The sequence below is a fragment of the Mangifera indica genome, chromosome 6 (genome assembly GCF_011075055.1).
Source record: "Mangifera indica cultivar Alphonso chromosome 6, CATAS_Mindica_2.1, whole genome shotgun sequence".
In the NCBI taxonomy this organism is placed as follows: Eukaryota; Viridiplantae; Streptophyta; class Magnoliopsida; order Sapindales; family Anacardiaceae; genus Mangifera; species Mangifera indica.
In genome coordinates, this window is record NC_058142.1 from 2,517,799 (window position 1) to 2,535,245 (window position 17,447).

General features: G+C 34.0%; 4 protein-coding genes across 7 annotated transcripts; 2 read left to right on the forward strand and 2 right to left on the reverse strand.

The window, feature by feature from the left end:
- Nucleotides 1-62: 62 nt before the first annotated feature.
- LOC123219036 (ATP synthase mitochondrial F1 complex assembly factor 1) lies at nucleotides 63-3,424 on the reverse strand. Its single transcript, XM_044640739.1, has 4 exons — nucleotides 2,952-3,424; nucleotides 1,835-1,914; nucleotides 1,694-1,752; nucleotides 63-599 (listed from the first exon to the last, which is right to left on the reverse strand). The coding sequence occupies exons 1-4, from the start codon at nucleotides 3,249-3,251 to the stop codon at nucleotides 295-297; spliced, it is 744 nt and encodes a 247-aa protein (XP_044496674.1). The 5' UTR covers nucleotides 3,252-3,424; the 3' UTR covers nucleotides 63-294.
- An 873-nt stretch (nucleotides 3,425-4,297) lies between these two features.
- Nucleotides 4,298-13,241, reverse strand: LOC123218003 (negative regulator of systemic acquired resistance SNI1). 4 transcript variants are annotated; one of them, XR_006502611.1, is made up of 16 exons: nucleotides 13,026-13,241; nucleotides 12,817-12,883; nucleotides 12,581-12,674; nucleotides 12,371-12,439; nucleotides 12,060-12,149; nucleotides 11,821-11,892; nucleotides 11,618-11,699; nucleotides 11,495-11,544; nucleotides 11,072-11,284; nucleotides 10,926-10,996; nucleotides 10,777-10,846; nucleotides 10,430-10,495; nucleotides 10,174-10,326; nucleotides 8,961-9,091; nucleotides 7,873-7,995; nucleotides 4,298-4,631 (listed from the first exon to the last, which is right to left on the reverse strand). XR_006502611.1 is itself a non-coding variant. In XM_044639150.1 (15 exons), exons 1-15 carry the CDS (start codon nucleotides 13,132-13,134, stop codon nucleotides 7,923-7,925), a joined length of 1,410 nt encoding a protein of 469 aa, XP_044495085.1. In that variant the 5' UTR covers nucleotides 13,135-13,240; the 3' UTR covers nucleotides 7,573-7,922. The 4 variants fall into 4 exon arrangements, 1 of the variants encoding a protein (XP_044495085.1); XR_006502612.1 differs by having other exon boundaries at nucleotides 4,626-4,754; XR_006502610.1 differs by lacking the exon at nucleotides 4,298-4,631 and adding an exon at nucleotides 6,380-6,497.
- Nucleotides 5,521-7,587, forward strand: LOC123218004 (peroxidase 19). Its single transcript, XM_044639151.1, has 3 exons — nucleotides 5,521-5,884; nucleotides 6,010-6,210; nucleotides 6,768-7,587. Exons 1-3 carry the CDS (start codon nucleotides 5,630-5,632, stop codon nucleotides 7,344-7,346), a joined length of 1,035 nt encoding a protein of 344 aa, XP_044495086.1. The 5' UTR covers nucleotides 5,521-5,629; the 3' UTR covers nucleotides 7,347-7,587.
- Nucleotides 13,242-15,019: 1,778 nt separating the features above from the next.
- LOC123218448 (GDSL esterase/lipase At5g45950) lies at nucleotides 15,020-17,151 on the forward strand. Its single transcript, XM_044639909.1, has 5 exons — nucleotides 15,020-15,343; nucleotides 15,435-15,565; nucleotides 15,658-15,891; nucleotides 16,501-16,747; nucleotides 16,833-17,151. The coding sequence occupies exons 1-5, from the start codon at nucleotides 15,061-15,063 to the stop codon at nucleotides 17,021-17,023; spliced, it is 1,086 nt and encodes a 361-aa protein (XP_044495844.1). The 5' UTR covers nucleotides 15,020-15,060; the 3' UTR covers nucleotides 17,024-17,151.
- Nucleotides 17,152-17,447: the final 296 nt, after the last annotated feature.

Here is a 17,447-nt window from a genome sequence, read left to right on the forward strand (position 1 = left end):
TCCATTCATGCCCTTTCATCTGGAGCACCGGTTTGGATATGTCTTTGGTCTTTACACTGAAATCATTTCAAAGCACCATGGTATTGAACATGAAGTAACAAAACCAATGTTCTCAATACAAGATGAAACATAAAATTATAAATCAAGTAAATCTATAAGTGAAAAGTATACATGGTGAAACAAGAAAATTTTAAATTAAGGAGAACAATATTTCTCTGCAACCTTATTGCTGCTGATTGAACCCTTCACTTCTACAGTTCTACAGTTATTAGGAAGAACTAACTTTTGGTGAAATCACAAGACCGGCATGTTCAAGGTGCATAGGACATCCTTAAATTCGAAATCACGAGTTTGTTTATTGAACTGTTCCACCAGCTTATACCTCACATCATTCAAATAAAAAGACTGGGTGGTCTCTAATAGCCATTCTGCCTCTGAGTCACTGAGCTTACTGGTGAAGACTACATCTCCGCGGATAAGCACCAGATCCTTGGTCTCTGCAAAGTCTGTGTAAAATGTTACAGTGACGTAAGGGGCTGCTTGAGTTCCTCTCGCCTTGTAATCTTCAAGTCCAGTAAAAAGAATGTGTGGCAATTGCACTGCAAAAAAGACAGAATGTTAGTAAATCACTCTGCTTTCTCAAGACAGCTTTTGTGACTCTCTGTATTCTGAGCAAACATATGCTTGGTATTCTGAGTGGCCCTAGCTAAAAAGCTAAGCAAAGAAATGGAAGGAGCATCTTGCAACTCTCATTTATTTATCGTTAAGAACAGAATGCTGTGGTACCACTCACCCTTGCCATGTTTTATATAAGGACATTAAGCTTTCTAACTTCTTTATATTCCCAAACTAAATTAGAACAGCTTGGGTTACTGACATCTGCAAATACAACCTTATTCTATAATTTTGTGAAACCTTATCACCAAAAAGTCACATAGAAGCTAACTTTAACATGGGAAACTCAAGACCATTGCTTAAACAACATAATAACTGTACTTCTGATTGTACTTTTTTCATCTGTTGTCACTAAAATAATTTATCATCAACCAATCACCTTGTTCCATGAACCAAAAAGCAGTAGGAAAGATTAAGTACATGACAAGAAGCTAGTTCTGATTACCTTGTTCCACAAGCGTTTATCATTCTAGTCTTTAGTACAACATATCTATTGAATGTATACCACATAAATACAAGTATTAAGATTCTTTAATCCATTTGCTAATGTGGCATTGCAGAGTGTTCCCCACCTTGGAAGTTTATTCAGCTAGTTTTTGCTTAACGCCTTGACCACATCAAAAGAGAAAAGGAAAATGGTACTTATGACTATAAAGTAACTTTAGCTTGTTTACACATTGGTCACATCCTCTTTCTAGAATTGCAAGTATTGGTCTGTTAACCAAGATGTACACTTTCCACAAGCATAAGTACAATTATATATCACTGTTAAATGCACCAGACATACAACTCATAAAAGAATCTAAAGAATTGGCGCATGAATCCTGTACAAGAATTTCAGAACCATAAAAATAAATAAATAAATAGACTTCAAGTCATAAGGTAGGTAGTATAGCTAAAGAAGCAACCAAGACAATGATTTTTCTTTTATAACAAACAGATTAACTTTCACATCAGACTACAACTAAACATATTATATGCAACACTGTAAGACATAGGATAGCGAAAAGAGACCAACCTTGAGTGAACATTGTAGTATAACCACTTCCTTTCCACAATGGAATTACAAAATATCGGCTGCAAAGATTTATAAAAAGGTAAAAATAAAAACCCAATGGATGAAGAGATATATACAGCAGAGACATGCATGAATAATTACCAATCCCTTGCTCTGTGCTCCAACAAATGATATAGTTGGGCTTTCATACTTGCACCAATGTGGCCCCTTCCTATGTGATACTGATATAACACCAACCCACCAAAACATAGAAGAAAAAAATCATTGGAATAAAAAATTTAAAATAAAAGAAGTAATCATAATCCATGATTTATAACTAGATGCTTTAATAAAATTGTCACTCCAACCAAGATCATATGAGGACAACAAGTTGAAAATACAATTATTCAATATGAAGGTAAGCGATTGAAACGGAAGAGAACTATTACGCATTTGGCTCATCCTGCATAGAATGTTTTGGGTTGGCAGATGAATCTACAAAGGGCTCATGACCTATCTTCCACTACAAACAAAACTGTCAGAAAGTCTCTTATTTGAAAGCAGAAATAAGGAAAAACAAGATTCATAAGGCATCACTGAGCAAATGTTCATGTTCCTGGAAAACTCAAACTCAAAGCTATGGCCAAAATAGAAGCTTAGAGCTGGTGTGAGCAGGACTAAGCTCAGAAAACAGAGAAGTTAGAACTCACAAATGAAATAAAAAATGGAGACTTAGCATTAAGAAACATGAGAGCTTTGTTCTCTTTCTTTCTAACAGAAAATGAGAATAAATGATTTCCCCTTTTTCCTTATTTGGCATCAGTAATAATTCTTGTATACAAAAATATCAATCTTCATTCATACACGCATTACTAATAATCATTCAAGTCACTCAACACTAAGTTACTCAGTCTCCATACAGGAATGGCATTGAAGTAGTTATCCAGCCTATACACCAGTCTATGAACAATAAATTCAGATCAAAATCAAACACTACTAAAGCAATATCAAATATCAGTGGCTTCTAGCTGGTTCAACTGGTTGGAAATTGAATTCCACTAACATTAGCGTGAAAAGTGGGTTTGATTTAAATTCTTAAGTTTGAACAACAAAGAATAACGGTTATCTACGCAGTCTCTACAATGGACACACATTTAACAAAACGATCAATATCTTTGTACTCAAAAACTTGAAATAACAACAATTCAGCTGCAAACAAATTAAGGACTGGTAAAGTGGAAATCATAACCAAGACAAACATTTAAGAATGTGAACATACATCGTCCCAAATGGAAGCAAGGTCGTCGGATGATTTATCCTTGGCTCTCTGGATATCAATGATCGAATCCAATGGCTTTGGCTGCAACGGCGTGAACCCAGTAGCGAACCTTGAGGTTCTATAAAAACCAAGTGAAGCCCATTTCAAGAAATCGCATGGAATCGCATTTTGCTGTTGCTGTTTATGGAAACCAGGGTTACCAACAAATGTAGTGAAAGTGTTCTTACAATGTCTTTCGGCAAAGAGAGTTGTTAGCAAGGAGAATTTGGCTCTCGATATTCTCGACGATAAACGTTGCATGGTGTAAATTTGAGGCGAAATTATCGTAAGTTCACAGTATTGAAACTAACTCGGGACTTCTGTCAAACACATGGCGTGCAATGCAAAAAGGCTTGTGAGAAGCAGAGAGATTGGAAAAAACGACCACCAAAAGATTACTGAAGTAAAAATAAGCACTTACAGATGGTTTAAAAAATGGACCTTTTATTAATGACCGAAAATGACTTTCATGTCCCTGAGGTCATCAAGGGTTATGATATTTATGAATTATGATTTATAATGTTGCCAAAAAAGGAAATGAGATATGGGCCACAAAATGGAACTTCAAGTTGGTCCAGAGATGGAACCATTGCTTCATCTTCATTTACATAACCCATTGAGAATTTGAGATTTATCTGATTAAGAACTTAGCCCAATGTAGTTTCATGGCTCATCCATAGGCAACTAGGACTTCGACCGAGGTTCAAAATGCCCAATATATGAAATATATCTAAAGAATAAATTATATATATTTATTTTAGAAATATAAATAAATATATACTTATATATATTATTATATGATTAGATAATGATTTATCCTAAATTCAAAATTATTCATTCACACAATAACATATATTAAATATATATTTATTTATATACTTAAAATAAATATACATAACTTTATTGATTTTTAGAAGTTTAGAGCTTTACAATGCGTAGATACATAGTCTTTTTGTGATTTATAAGCGTTCTTATTTCAAAAATTTGTAAATCACTAGTCAAAGAGATTGATCTTGTGTATAAAAATTAAGTCAAAACTTGATTTATGTCTAAATTGGTAGACTCCCCTCACGTCTAGAGCCACAAGAGATGATTTGACTTTTTCTTTTGTTTGGAATCTCGGCTGTTGTTAGTCAAACTAAACTTAAACTTTTATTATTGTTTATGTTATATTTATTATCACTTAAACTACTCATTTATTCATTTAAGCCCTTGCTCCCTGTGAAATCTACTTCATCCCCCCATTCAAACTACCCCGTATAAGCTTTGCTCCTCGCCTTTACCAACCCGAGAAATGATGGTCATACTTAATAGTTGCACCCACGTTGGCTCTTGTGGTCTAATACTACTATATATATAATTTCAATACAAAGGGTCAAATAAAAAAATAGCAATCCACTGTGTTCTTCGCTAGCCTTGTTCTTTGTGATACCATAGTTTAGATTTCCTATGTTTATTAGAATAGTAAAAGTGACAGGTATCCAAAAAAAGCTGCTCCCAGTAAGTTGCCATTGTCTTCTTCTATGACTCCACCGCATTTCTTAATTATTTTTCTTTTATTGCTGTGAAGAAGTAATTGCGCCTGTGGGCAATCTTGCAATCCTCCATGTTTCCCTTCTTGAACTTCTCAAGTATGCGACTCTTCAGTTTGACAGATTAATTTACAGTTCAGTCAGAGTTAGTTTCCTGATGATGGATTACCTTTCAAGGCAACACTAAATTAAAGCAAGTAGCCAAGAAATAAACATGAATTCAAACCAAACCCTGCAGAAATATTTACTAGAGATTAGATTCAAATTCAGCCCCACTGAATGTCATAAAAGAAGTTAATAATTTACTTTCATTAATAAAATCATTCAAAGTGGGTTCCTACTGCTGAGTGCAAACTTTGTGGCTCTGAGTGATGGGTTTTCTATTTTCTGGGTTCTGTCATTTCTGCAGTTGAGGTTCATAAATTTAGAAGTACCATTTAAAGCTAGATAGGAGAGAGTGTGAAATGGTCCTCACAGCTTTTAGTGTTGTCACAACAAAAAGCCTTCCTCCACTTAAGGCAGAACCGAAAAAGGTGAAAAAGATGAGCAAAGTAAATTGAATTTGGCATTCAATCTAGTGTCAAGGCTAAGATTCACTTATATATTCAAAAGGGTGTTCATCATCTGGTGAGGTTCTTCATTGTTGCACATGCACTGCATTTAAGAACCATGTCTAGTCTGCAAGTGGGTGAAGTATACATGGTAAAATAAAATTTGATGTTGAATTCTTTGTGATTAATCATTGCAAACACCCGTGATTGGATTCTTAAAGACCATTATTGTTCTTCAATCCACTAAGACACAAACAAACTAACGAAGATCCATTAATGAGGGCATTCTTTTGTTTGACACGATACAATGGCACAAAAGGCTATAGGGCATTCTTTTGTTTCATTAATATTATTAATATTTACACGGTGTATCTTTTCTTTCTTTATCTGTCAGCTCGTGCTTTTACTATTGGTCTTAGGCTTCACGGGCGTTGATTCTCTTCCTTTTTTTCTACAAGACAAATCTGTCCCACAACAAACTTTGTCACCTGAGGCCTTCAGTTTTATATTCTCCTCTACTATTAGTCTTTTGTCCTGAGCTGCCCAATATACAATCATGTCTTGTTCTTCTTCTTCTTCTTCTTCTCCTTTTGTTTTCATTTGCTTCCTCATCCTTTTTTACCTCTCACCAACTTCTCTATCCAAAACCACCAACAAAACCGCCAAAACCCAGCTCTCCGTTGATTACTATGCAAAATCCTGCCCTCAACTTGAGCAACTTGTGGGTTCTGTAACTAGCCAGCAGTTCAAAGAAACACCCGTCTCAGCAGCAGCCACCATTCGTCTTTTCTTCCATGATTGCTTCGTAGATGTAATTTACATTAATTCCCACATTCTGCATTTTCTTTTGCATGCACGCACATGTATCAAATATGCATTTGATTTTGTACTCTAATTCTTTTTCGAATTTGTGCATGTGGGAATCTGGGATTGAAGGGCTGCGATGGGTCTATATTGATATCAACAGTGCCAGGAAGCAAAGTGTTAGCAGAGAAGGATGCAGTGGATAACAAAGACCTAAGAAAGGAGGGGTTTGAGAGCATAACAAAGGCCAAGGCCTTAGTGGAGAGCAAGTGCCCAGGTGCTGTATCTTGTGCTGACATTCTAGCAATTGCAGCCAGAGATTTTGTCCATTTGGTCAGTCCTTCACCATTTCCTTTAATTGCTTTCTACTACCACATGCTTTCAACTGTTATCCCAGACATCATTTGCTTATCACTGAGTAAAAGCCATCTATCTAGCAAACTCATTAAGTTGACTATTAAAAGATGCCATTGAAGCAAAGGCTAGAATGACTAGTTGCTCTAATTCTTTATGATTCAGAAGGTCCACTGGTAAACATTGCAGATTTCACCCTTCTGGATTCTGGTATTTGACATGCTTCCAAAGTAGAAAGATTTGGAGAAATTTGGTCGGGTCAATTTCTGAGAAACAACAGCTAAACTTGATTTACACCCAGTTCTATAAGGACAAGAATAATAAATACATAATTCCATGTGCTTTCACAGACCAGTGTTGTAAAATCTGTCACATTTTATATTTGAATAGGCCATAGCATCTAAATTTTGGTGATTAAAATATTGATTGGTGTTTCTTAATACAAGAGAGACAAAAGTATTCTATAAAGAATCTGTTTTCAAGCAGAAGCCAAACAGAGAAAGAATCTGATAATGTTGAAATTCATGTGGGTGCAGGCCGGGGGGCCTTATTACCAGGTGAAGAAGGGAAGATGGGATGGCAAATTATCAATGGCATCAAGGGTACCTTCCAATCTACCCCATTCAAATTACACCATTGATCAGCTGATAAAGCTCTTTAACACAAAGGGGCTGACAATTGAGGAGCTGGTGGTTCTTTCAGGGGCACATACAATCGGGTTCGCCCATTGTGAGCAATTTGTGAGCCGATTGTATGACTACCATGGCACCAAGCAGCCTGACCCTGCCCTTGATCCAAGGCTGCTGAAGGCACTGAGAATGTCTTGCCCACAGTCTGGTGGCAACACTGACATTGTTGCACCATTTGATGTTACCACCCCATTTTTGTTTGACCATACCTATTATGCAAATTTGGAAGCCAAACTGGGGTTGTTAGCCTCGGACCAACATTTATTTTTGGACCCAAGAACCAAAACTCTTGTTCAAGAACTGGGAAAAGATAAGCAGAAGTTTTTCCAAGCTTTTGCAATAGCCATGGATAAAATGGGCTCAATTGGTGTTAAAAGAGGAACAAGACATGGAGAAAAAAGAAAAGATTGTAGTGTCCACATGTAAAGATTAATGTTTTCGTTTCTTTTCATTTTTTCCCTATCCGTTGATTTGGTTTTCTTTTTTTTTTAAAGAATTGTTGTAGATGAGAAAATTTTCAATCTTCGGAGAGGTTTTCTTTCATAGCAAGTATTTGGTTCTTATTTTTAACATTATAATTAGTTCACCTTCCAACCTCTGAAGTTTAACATAGGTTCAAATCAATAATGTATTCCCATTATTGCATTATGAATTTCTGGGGGAAACAGACAAGAAAGGGCATACTTAATATAAATACAAGCACAATATACATGTAAAACCCTATAAGGTTTATCTAAGCTAAATATTTTCTTGCCCTATTACAGAATATTAACTTAAATAGCAGCACAAAGCAATAAGGTGGCACTGCATAAGCCATTTCTGGAGGTCCTCTGTGTAAAAATTCTCAAGTGCAGTGTTCCAAATTTTTCAAATCCGGACCTCCATTAACTTAGAATAATTAACACTAAAGAACTAATTTTTATAAGTATGTAATACTAATTGATCAGATTACCAGTGGTATGAAATTCTTTGCATAGCGACTGGGATGATTTTTGTAAACTCCTACGAGTTTGTTGAGAGGATAGTTGCTGCTGTAAACAATGCTTCTTTTCCAATAGGCAAAATCTCCAATTTTCTGCAACATGACACTATAATATTAAATGAAGGAAAAAAGAAAATGTAAACACAACTATTAATGGAAAACGTGTCTGGATGAAATGTAATGTCATTGCTTCAATTAATTCTTCATAATACCACTATCAAATTCAAGATTTTCTTTTCAACAGAAACAATGAAGGTAAAACTATATCATTCCTGCTTTCCTTCCAGGGTGAAGAAGGGAGTTTAATTATTTAATTGCTACCAGTCCTTAGTTCATAAAATGTAATTATCATGAAATTCAACCATCTGTACAAGACTTTTCTGCTGTGAAAGTAACATAGCAAGAACACTGAATGTGTATTGTGCAATCTAACCTATTATGGACTTATAGGAACTTCAGATTGCTAAGTTGTCCTTATTTCAAACACAAACAGCTAACCTTTCCTCTCACAAAGAGATGAAAGTCATTAAGGGATGGCCAATCCTTATTTTGACACTGCTCTGCTTATTGCAATAAGGTTAGGAAATATAGAAAAAAAAAAATGCAGAATTTGACTATCAATAATCCAATATACAAATGTAGAACAGTGTCAAACGTGATATAAAACAAGTTTAATTGTGCAATTATTTGCATTAATATAGGGATTAATGGCCTGAGTTAAATATGAGTATAAAAAGTTGATGTTGTGCAAGTACAAAGATTGTAAATTTGAAGGATGCTGATATTTTATGATTTTTTGGTTTCTTTATTTTAATGGAAGCATTATCTAATGTGATAGAAACAAAATGCTATGTGATTAAATTAATTATCTTCTAATTGTAGTTCATGGTGGTATATTTTCGACTTAAAAGTTCCAAAATAATGCCAAAGTTACTACTTGTCACAATTAAAAAGCACCGTGTTTGTCTTGAGCTTAGAGTATAATCATTTAACAGAAAATAATATTTCAGAAACTACATAGCTATTAACATTACCCAAAAAATGATAGCAAGTCTTACCCATTTGTGCTTCTCAAAATGTTAAAGGCACATATTACATTCTTGCATATTTCGAGAAGAGAGTCATCTCTCATCTCTTCCTTGGAATCAGAGATGCCTTCAATATTTTGGTATGACATTGACAAATGTGCCTAAGAGATACAGGAAAAGGTATAAGAAAAATTAGCATAAAAGGCAAACCCATTCACAGAAATAAAATGAGCTACAAAATGTGCACCAAAGGTCCAAAAGAAACATGGATAAGCGCTTGAAAGAAATGTGCTACAAGATAATCCAAATTATGAATCCATGAGACAACTATAGATATGATCTAAGCAGCTAAATTCAAAAAAATTGAAAGCCTTTGATGACAACGTCATGAAGATGACATGGATATATATTTACAGTACATATAAGAATATATGTGATTTCTTGGACTAGTCCCAGACATAATATGTATTGCAACTGACAACTAATCAAACCTGTATTCTTAGTATCTAATGCAATTTATAGAATGCAGCTTTATGTCATCAGTTCGTCAAAAGTTAATCCACGGCCAATCATTATAAGAATATATGTGATTTCTTGTTCTAGTCCCAGACATAATATGTATTGCAACTGACAACTAATCAAACCTGTATTCTTATTATCTAATGCAATTTATAGAATGCAGCTTTATGCCATCAGTTACGTTAAGGTTCTAATTCGTATCACTGGTGATAGTTTGTGGTCAACAGCAATGCAAACTTGTCACGATCCTTTTTCCAGCTTTCTAGAATCATGTTAGAATTGTCTGCCAGCAGGAAACAACAAAGATCATTGACCATTTCAACTTCAAATTTTACTATTCTACCCATTCTCATCATCTAGAATTGGCAGGCCCATTAAACACTTCATTCCAATTGGTGTTATTATTGTTTATGAACAAACAAATAGTAGTGGAAGGAGAAAACTTGCTTTCAAATCATATTCTCCTACTTATTTTACTAATAAACATCTCAGAACTAATGACCTGCAATCAATCCAGCAACACAACATATGCCCAGCCAATGACTTGAAATTATCATTCATCAAAAAGACAAAAGAATGAAATAATACAGAGCTAATATACTATAAACGATTAAATACTATAGGGATAAACGGAACCAATATCATAGTTCTAATGTTATATAAATATATTACTTAGTAGTCTGAACAGCATGAAAAATAAATAAAAAAGAGAGAAAAGAATCACCTGAAAAGCATGTGCCAAAAGCAACTGAACTATATCAGTACTGATCCTTTTCACAATGTTCTTTGTGCTGACGCTATTTGAAAAGCAATTTAAAACGCTATTGAATGTTGCATCATTTGTGGGACCAATTGAGCTCCGTGTGCGAACAGAAGGCTGCAATACAAAGGACAATCAAGTATGGCTAAATCCTAATTGTCTAAAACAAAAAGTCCTCAATCAATATATATAGTGTACTAGTGCCAACCGACTGACTTGCCTTAGTAGTGTATTTCAAGAAAAACTGCACAACTATTTCAAGCTTCCATTTTGGTTCACTGAAAACCTGCAAAATATTCTCATAATCGGGAAAAGAAAATTTCTAAAATGACAACTTTCCAGATCACTCGCTCATTTCTAAATGGGTAGAAAATTTGAATAACCAAAAACTTAAAATTATGAAAGCTTTCAAAACTGAAGGCGAATGTGAATTAGGTTATACATTTTTGTTCATAAAATTTAAACGGAAGACTTTATTCTTCAGTTTCACAGGAATATACTCTTTTAACAAACCCTCACAAAAGGAAGAGATGTGGAACTGAGAAAAGAGTGTATTTAGCTGACTACCTGAAGAAATGGAGAAAGCATATTCCAATCATATGTCAGCTCATCCAGAATAATCTCCATCAGTGGGGTTCTGCACCAAATTCAAAATACACTAAGTTTCAGTGATTAAAAGTAATATGTAGAAGACTTGCATCACATAAATAAAATACCTCACACCATCAGCTCTGCTAGTAAGACCTTGCATGTTTGCATTCTTCTTTGATATGTCAAGCTTCAAAATCTGGAAGGTTCTGCCAAATTAGAGCCATAACTGAAAGTGAGTTATATTGAATTTGAAGGAGTAACGGTAACTTACCAGTATCAGAAACCTCTGCATAGCTATACAAGTACTCTTTCCGACTTCGAGTAAAGCAAACACCAAAGGAGTATTATGCTCTCCGGATGGCTTTCTAACAGAATTCTCTGAACAACCATGATCGCTAATGAGTCCAGTATGTGCTTGGCAAAGGCCACATAAAATGGACAAGCAATCCTTCATTAAATTTTTATAATTTGTTCTTCTTGAACCCTTCAAAATAAATGGGACTTCAGCAATCTCAGATCTTCAAACAAATTTACATAACAGAATGTTTGTGGGGCATGGCACTACTAATCCAAATTTGAAGATAATTTACAGCAGAAGACTAATGATGTAACCTATCACTCAATGATAACACTATCAGTAATGAAAGAGAGATAATTTCTAGCAAGGCTCAAAGCTAGAATGATGAGCATATACCAGAAGCATGCTGAGCAAGGACTCCCGAAGAAGCACCCAGTTGATTGTTTCTGCAGTACAACAATAAGCTATTCAAGCTTCCTGAAAAGTCAATACGCACAAAAAAGATGGATACTGACTTACCCTCATACACAATGTTACGAGGCATGAAGTCTCCTTCAAATACACTGACAAGATATTGAAATAATAACATACTCCTCAGGTGCTGCCACATGGCAGGGTAGAATCAAAACACAACAAAATCACTCTTGAGTAAAACAACCTCATAATCTATTACAATTGAAGGGGAAAGGATGGCTATAGCTAAGTATGAGAATTAAAGTCACCTTTGTGTCTATAGCTTTAACATTTGTTCCATTGGCTACTTCAACTAGCTCTTGTATCAATAGAATAAAACACTGCAATTGGAAAAGACAATTATGAAAGCTAAAATTGCAATGCTCAGGCCACTGAAATCAAATTCCACATACAAAACTAAAGAACACAATGAGATCTGAAAACATTGTTTGTCATGAAGTAATGGAAGTAACAAAAGATTATAAGCAAGCAAGGACAATAAACTTACTGAAAAATCAAGTGAGCCACTAGAGATTTCTGCGCCTGCTTTCCTCTCACCACAAGTAACATTTGCGCAAGGAAAAAAGGGCGACCAAGCCTAACTCACAACCAAATAATTGCAGTATAAGTAATCAAAAAGAGAGCTTCTAACTATAACCTACCACCAAGGATTCTAATTCCCTGCTTTAAGTACATTTTATTTGTTCATTTTCTAAAATCTAGGTTATATGCAAACAGATTCCATTCAAGGATGGCAGAGATGTATGCAATGTGTAATTTATTCCTAAAGTCAATAAAACAATAGAAAAGGTGCAATACCTCATTAACCACAACCAGTTCATGTGAGCCATCAGACGATGATTTGGATAGATACACTTGAGGAAAACGCTATATTTAAAAACAGAAAAAAAAAATTATAGTAACATGAGAGTAGAGTGAATTAGTCAGAATTTTGTTACGAGTGGAACTGGGAAATTGTAAAAGTAAAGTGAATGGTTTTTTTTTTATAAAACATTAGAACAAAAATACCTTATCTAACTCATTAAGAAGCTCATAACTTGTCATCATCAATTCTAGAGATGTCCCGATCCTCAGAATTTGAAACACAGCCTCATACATTTTGCTAATAAATTAAATTCCCCGCCAATCAATTATTTAAGCATAGACTATAAATAAATAAATAAAAAGAAAAAAATTGATAAAGCAACCAATATTGTTATAATAATAAGTATTATTATTTCAAGCACAGCAAACAAAACAATTACAAGGTTGGAGCAGTTCCAATTTCAGGTATGATTGAAGCAGCTTTAACAGCCTCAAGAAAAGCAATCCCTGCGATGAGCGAAGAAAACAGTGATTAAAAGGCTGACGATTCTAAGTATAATCTTAAGTTCAAAAATCTTATTCAAATTTCCCACGGTTTCTCAGGAAACAAGCAGAAAAAGAGACTGAGAGGAAAAAGAAAGCGATTTACTATCATCATTGGCGTCTTGAGTGTCTTTTGCTTCGGTGGATTCGAGGATGGCTAAGGTGTTCTCTTCCATGCCCGTTATGTTGCTTCTTCTTCCGCGACTTGTCTCCATGCTCTTCGAACCCCAGAAATTTGAACCCTATTTCGAATCTAATAAAAGCCATTATATGGAAAAGTTCTTAAAAAAATAAATAATCCCGCCAAAATTCCCTCTTTAAATCACTAAAATTGAGTATAAAAATTAAAGGACTTATCTTGGTCTAATATGGAAATCTCGTCAGTATAATATGAAAAATATGTTTAACTTTTTATGTGTATTTCATATCATTTACGATATTAAAATAATATTAGTAAACTAACATGTAAATTTTGTAAATTATCAAGATATATTTTATATTTATATTTCTAAAGTAGGCAATATTTTAATAAAATGTTGAGTCTCGAGATTTAATATGACACTCATAAGAAAATCATTGATATGATGTTGAATCCCGAAATTGAATATGATATCTATAAGAAAATCATTGATAAGACGCTAAGTCTCATGATAGAATATAATAATCATAAAAAAATCATTGATAAAACCCCAAGTCTTGGGGTTGAATATGATACTCATAGACAAATTATTGATAGAATGCTAAGTCCCAAGATTGCATATGACACTCATAGACAAATCATTGATAGGATGCTAAGTCCCAGGGTTGTATATGATGCCTTTAGAAGAAAAACTCAAACATGATAATTTCTTAAATATAATAGGAGAAATATTCATTTTCCCCTAATAAACACTTACGCTCCATATTATGAGATTTGAATAACAATAAAAACCATATGTGTATAATTTTGATACATATTTTAGTTATACAAATAATATATCATCATATACTTAAATGATTTTAAATAAAAAATATAATAATATTTAATTATATAAAAATATATATGTATAATATTACTCTTGAAATGATGACACAAAAATTTCTTTTGACTATTACTAATAGTTAATTTTATCAAATAGATGGAAAATTAAGTTTTTTAGACATGAAGGATGAAGAATCTATTATTTTATCAAACTTTGACCCCCTGGGTGGGAAATAGTCATTTGACCAATGTAATACAGTGGCCTAAACCCCCACTTGCCTCCCCCTAATTAACAGTAAGCTATTCTTTCACTATTTCTCTCTTGAATATTCATCAACCTTTTGCCGCTCTAATAAATGTTGTAGATAGAAATTTCAATTTCTTTGAAAAATGTTCATGTATTGATTTGGCATTACTTCAGTCTTATTTGAAAATTTGATGGGTATTGGCTGGATGCCAAGAGGAAAATGGCCACGTTACCTTCACATGCTTTCTGGTTTTTAGTTAAGTTTGCCAACTTTACAAATTGAATTGAATGCATGTCTTTCTAAAATCAATTAACTAATCATAATTATAATAAATTAGATGGAAAAAAAAGACAACTTTCACCTAAGTGGATTGCTATATGTAAGACTGGATCAATCAATTATTGAGTAAAATAAATTCTTAATTTAATAATTAATCTTATAATTACTAAAAATCTTGATATACCATTAAAAGAGATTTGAACCTATATTTTTTTATATATAAAACTTTAACTTTATCATTTAAACTAATCTTTCAAAGTTTATATTGACGTTATTTTCATATACATAACAATGTAAATGTATGATCATCATTAATGTGCAATTATTGTCTTAATGCCCGAAGAATTAAATTAGTAATGAATTATTGGATAGGCAAAATTATACTCTTACCCACGTTTGGAAATTGAGGCCCTATCATATATGAACTGTCGGCAATATTAATTACATGTGCTGCCCAAAATTCAATATTTCAGCTTAGAGTAAATAAACTAACATTTTCAATGTGCCAGAATTCACCGAATTTCGGAGCATGTGTTAAATGCTCAAACAACAAAAGCCAGCTAGGTTCCTTCTGGTTCTTTTGTCAGGCATATTTAAGAAGACATAATTTTGATCACAATCAAACTGCTAATGCTTTCTTTCTCAGATAATTAATGGGGTTGAATATGATAAGGATGAGGGTTTTGGTGATGGGTTTAGTGTTGGCCTTGATGCCTTGCTTCTCCCCAGCTCTTCCCATCAATCAGCTCAGACAATTGGCTGCTAAACACAATATAACTTGTATGTTGGTTTTTGGTGATTCTAGTGTTGATTCTGGCAACAATAATCGTCTTGCAACAGACATGAAGGGTAATTTTCTTCCATATGGGAAGGATTTCTTCAATGGTCGCCCTACTGGAAGGTTCACTAATGGAAGACTCGCCACAGACTTCATTGGTAATTCATATTCTTTTCCAATAATTATATAATCAACATTCAATCATGCCTGTTCAGTTTAAGGGTTTATACTCATGGTTTCTTTTTCCAGCTGATGAACTTGGCTTCACAAACAAAATTTCGGCCTTTCTTGATCCGAACATCAGTGAGATAGATATGCTACATGGAGTTAGTTTTGCTTCTGCTGGTTCAGGCTATGATGAACTTACGGCCAATTTCTCTGTAAGTTTCTTAACAATCTTTTGAAATGAAATATATTTGTTAAGTTTGGGGTTGACTGATTCACAAAGTTTGTTTTTGTTTTGATGAAATAGAGTGTGCTATCTGTACCCAAACAATTGGAGTATTGTAACCATTACAAAATCCACCTGAGGCAATTGGTGGGTAAGAAAAGGGCAGAAGAAATTATAAGGAATGCCATATTTGTACTGAGCATGGGCACAAATGACTTCCTCCAAAACTACTTCCTCGAACCCATTCGCTCCCAGCAATACACTGTGGAAGAGTACCAGAATTTCTTGGTTTCTCGCATGGTAGAGGACATTAAGGTGCTCTTCTCTCCCTATTATTTTAGAATATATACATAAAAAAATGGATACATGCTAGGAAGTTACCGCGTTTTCAAAACTTTTCCATTTTCAAAACACTCTGAGACTGATATGAAACATTTCGAGAGTGTTTTAGAAATATAAAAAGAATTTGAAATGTCTTTTTAGAAAAGAATATTTTTTAATCGATTTCATGTTTTACTCTTCTTCACATCTTTGAAGCTTAACTCTAATTTCGTTTTCTCTTTTTTCTGACATTTAAAGTTTCTCTCATCTCAGACATGTTAACTTCTCTTTATCTCTAACTTCTCCAAGTATTGATGAACGTTCAAAAAATTGTTTTGTTAGATTTAATTGTATGTTGACAAACTGAGTTAATTGAATGTTTACCTTATTATTACTAAAAAATTATTGTATTTTTTAAAAGAAATGCAAGTTGTCAAATTTTTTTCATAAAATTTGGTATTGATAAGGAGTTAGGTGTAGACTTTTTTTGTTCTTAAGTTAGGTTAGACTTACAACAGAAATAACTTGTGCATTCAATGTGATCACTGCTTATTGGTCTTTCAACCCAGATAGATAAATTAATTTGTTTGCAATTGAATGCAGGAAATGAAAAGGCTGGGGGCAACAAGATTGGTTGTTGTGGGGATTCCTCCCTTGGGATGCATGCCACTTATGAAGACATTAATGGACCAGAGACGTTGTGTAGAAAGCTACAACAAAGCAGCTTCCTCTTTCAACTCTAAGATTCAAGAGAAACTGGCCACCATTAGGGCAACTTTACAGGTCAAATCTGCCTACTTGGACTGTTTTAATATCATACAGGATGCAGTAAACCACCCAAACAAATATGGTTAGTATTTTAACATGTTAAACTAAGTGAACCTAGTAATTCCTTTAAATAAGCAAGTAGACTGCTAAATATGCAAAACCTGCAGGTTTTGTTGAAGCTACAAAGGGGTGTTGCGGGACAGGAACAATAGAATATGGCAATACATGTAAAGGCTTAAGCGTATGTGAAGATCCATCAAAATATGTATTCTGGGATGCTGTCCACCCAACACAAAAGATGTATCGAATAATTGCCCAAGCGGGTCTTAAGTCTCTCAATGAAAACGTCTTGCTTTGATTAGTTATCAATCATTGCCCCCAGGCAGGCAGTGTAAGTAGAAAGTAAAATGTTAAGCATATAATGTTTTGCTTTTTCTTGTTAAATTTAAGAATTTTTTAAAAATTAATTCAATGTAATATTCTGCACCTCCAAGTGTATTGATCTAATTTAATTTAGCCGGCACTGATGATTGATTATAAAATAATTGAGTTTGGAGGTTATGGAAACTGAATTTTTTTCTGGGCTCAAATCGGAGGAGACAATATATGGTGTTGCTGGACTTACGGGGGAAAATGTTAAATACTTACAGATAGGATGGAAAATGAAAGGCAAGTGATGTCTGACTAGCTTTGATTTTGACTTTCAGTCCATGTCGATACTATTAGAGTCAAGTTTGAACATTTTTTTGACAAAAATTTAATTCAAATAAGAAATAATTTGA

Bases quoted from the DNA above. Each gene is read 5' to 3' on its own strand.
- LOC123218004 (XM_044639151.1), top strand. From the start codon at position 5,630: ATGTCTTGTTCTTCTTCTTCTTCTTCTTCTCCTTTTGTTTTCATTTGC. The intron at 5,885-6,009 runs GTAATTTACATT...CTGGGATTGAAG, and splicing joins TCCATGATTGCTTCGTAGAT to GGCTGCGATGGGTCTATATT. The intron at 6,211-6,767 runs GTCAGTCCTTCA...ATGTGGGTGCAG, and splicing joins CCAGAGATTTTGTCCATTTG to GCCGGGGGGCCTTATTACCA.
- LOC123219036 (XM_044640739.1), bottom strand. From the start codon at position 3,251: ATGCAACGTTTATCGTCGAGAATATCGAGAGCCAAATTCTCCTTGCTA. The intron at 1,753-1,834 runs GTAATTATTCAT...AAATCTTTGCAG, and splicing joins GAGCACAGAGCAAGGGATTG to CCGATATTTTGTAATTCCAT. The intron at 600-1,693 runs GTTGGTCTCTTT...TCTTTTTTGCAG, and splicing joins TACTACAATGTTCACTCAAG to TGCAATTGCCACACATTCTT.
- LOC123218448 (XM_044639909.1), top strand. From the start codon at position 15,061: ATGGGGTTGAATATGATAAGGATGAGGGTTTTGGTGATGGGTTTAGTG. The intron at 15,566-15,657 runs GTAAGTTTCTTA...TTGATGAAATAG, and splicing joins AACTTACGGCCAATTTCTCT to AGTGTGCTATCTGTACCCAA. The intron at 15,892-16,500 runs GTGCTCTTCTCT...AATTGAATGCAG, and splicing joins GCATGGTAGAGGACATTAAG to GAAATGAAAAGGCTGGGGGC.
- LOC123218003 (XM_044639150.1), bottom strand. From the start codon at position 13,134: ATGGAGACAAGTCGCGGAAGAAGAAGCAACATAACGGGCATGGAAGAG. The intron at 11,545-11,617 runs GTAAGTCAGTAT...GTTGTACTGCAG, and splicing joins TCGTAACATTGTGTATGAGG to AAACAATCAACTGGGTGCTT. The intron at 10,847-10,925 runs GTATTTTATTTA...AATTTGGTGCAG, and splicing joins AGCAGAGCTGATGGTGTGAG to AACCCCACTGATGGAGATTA.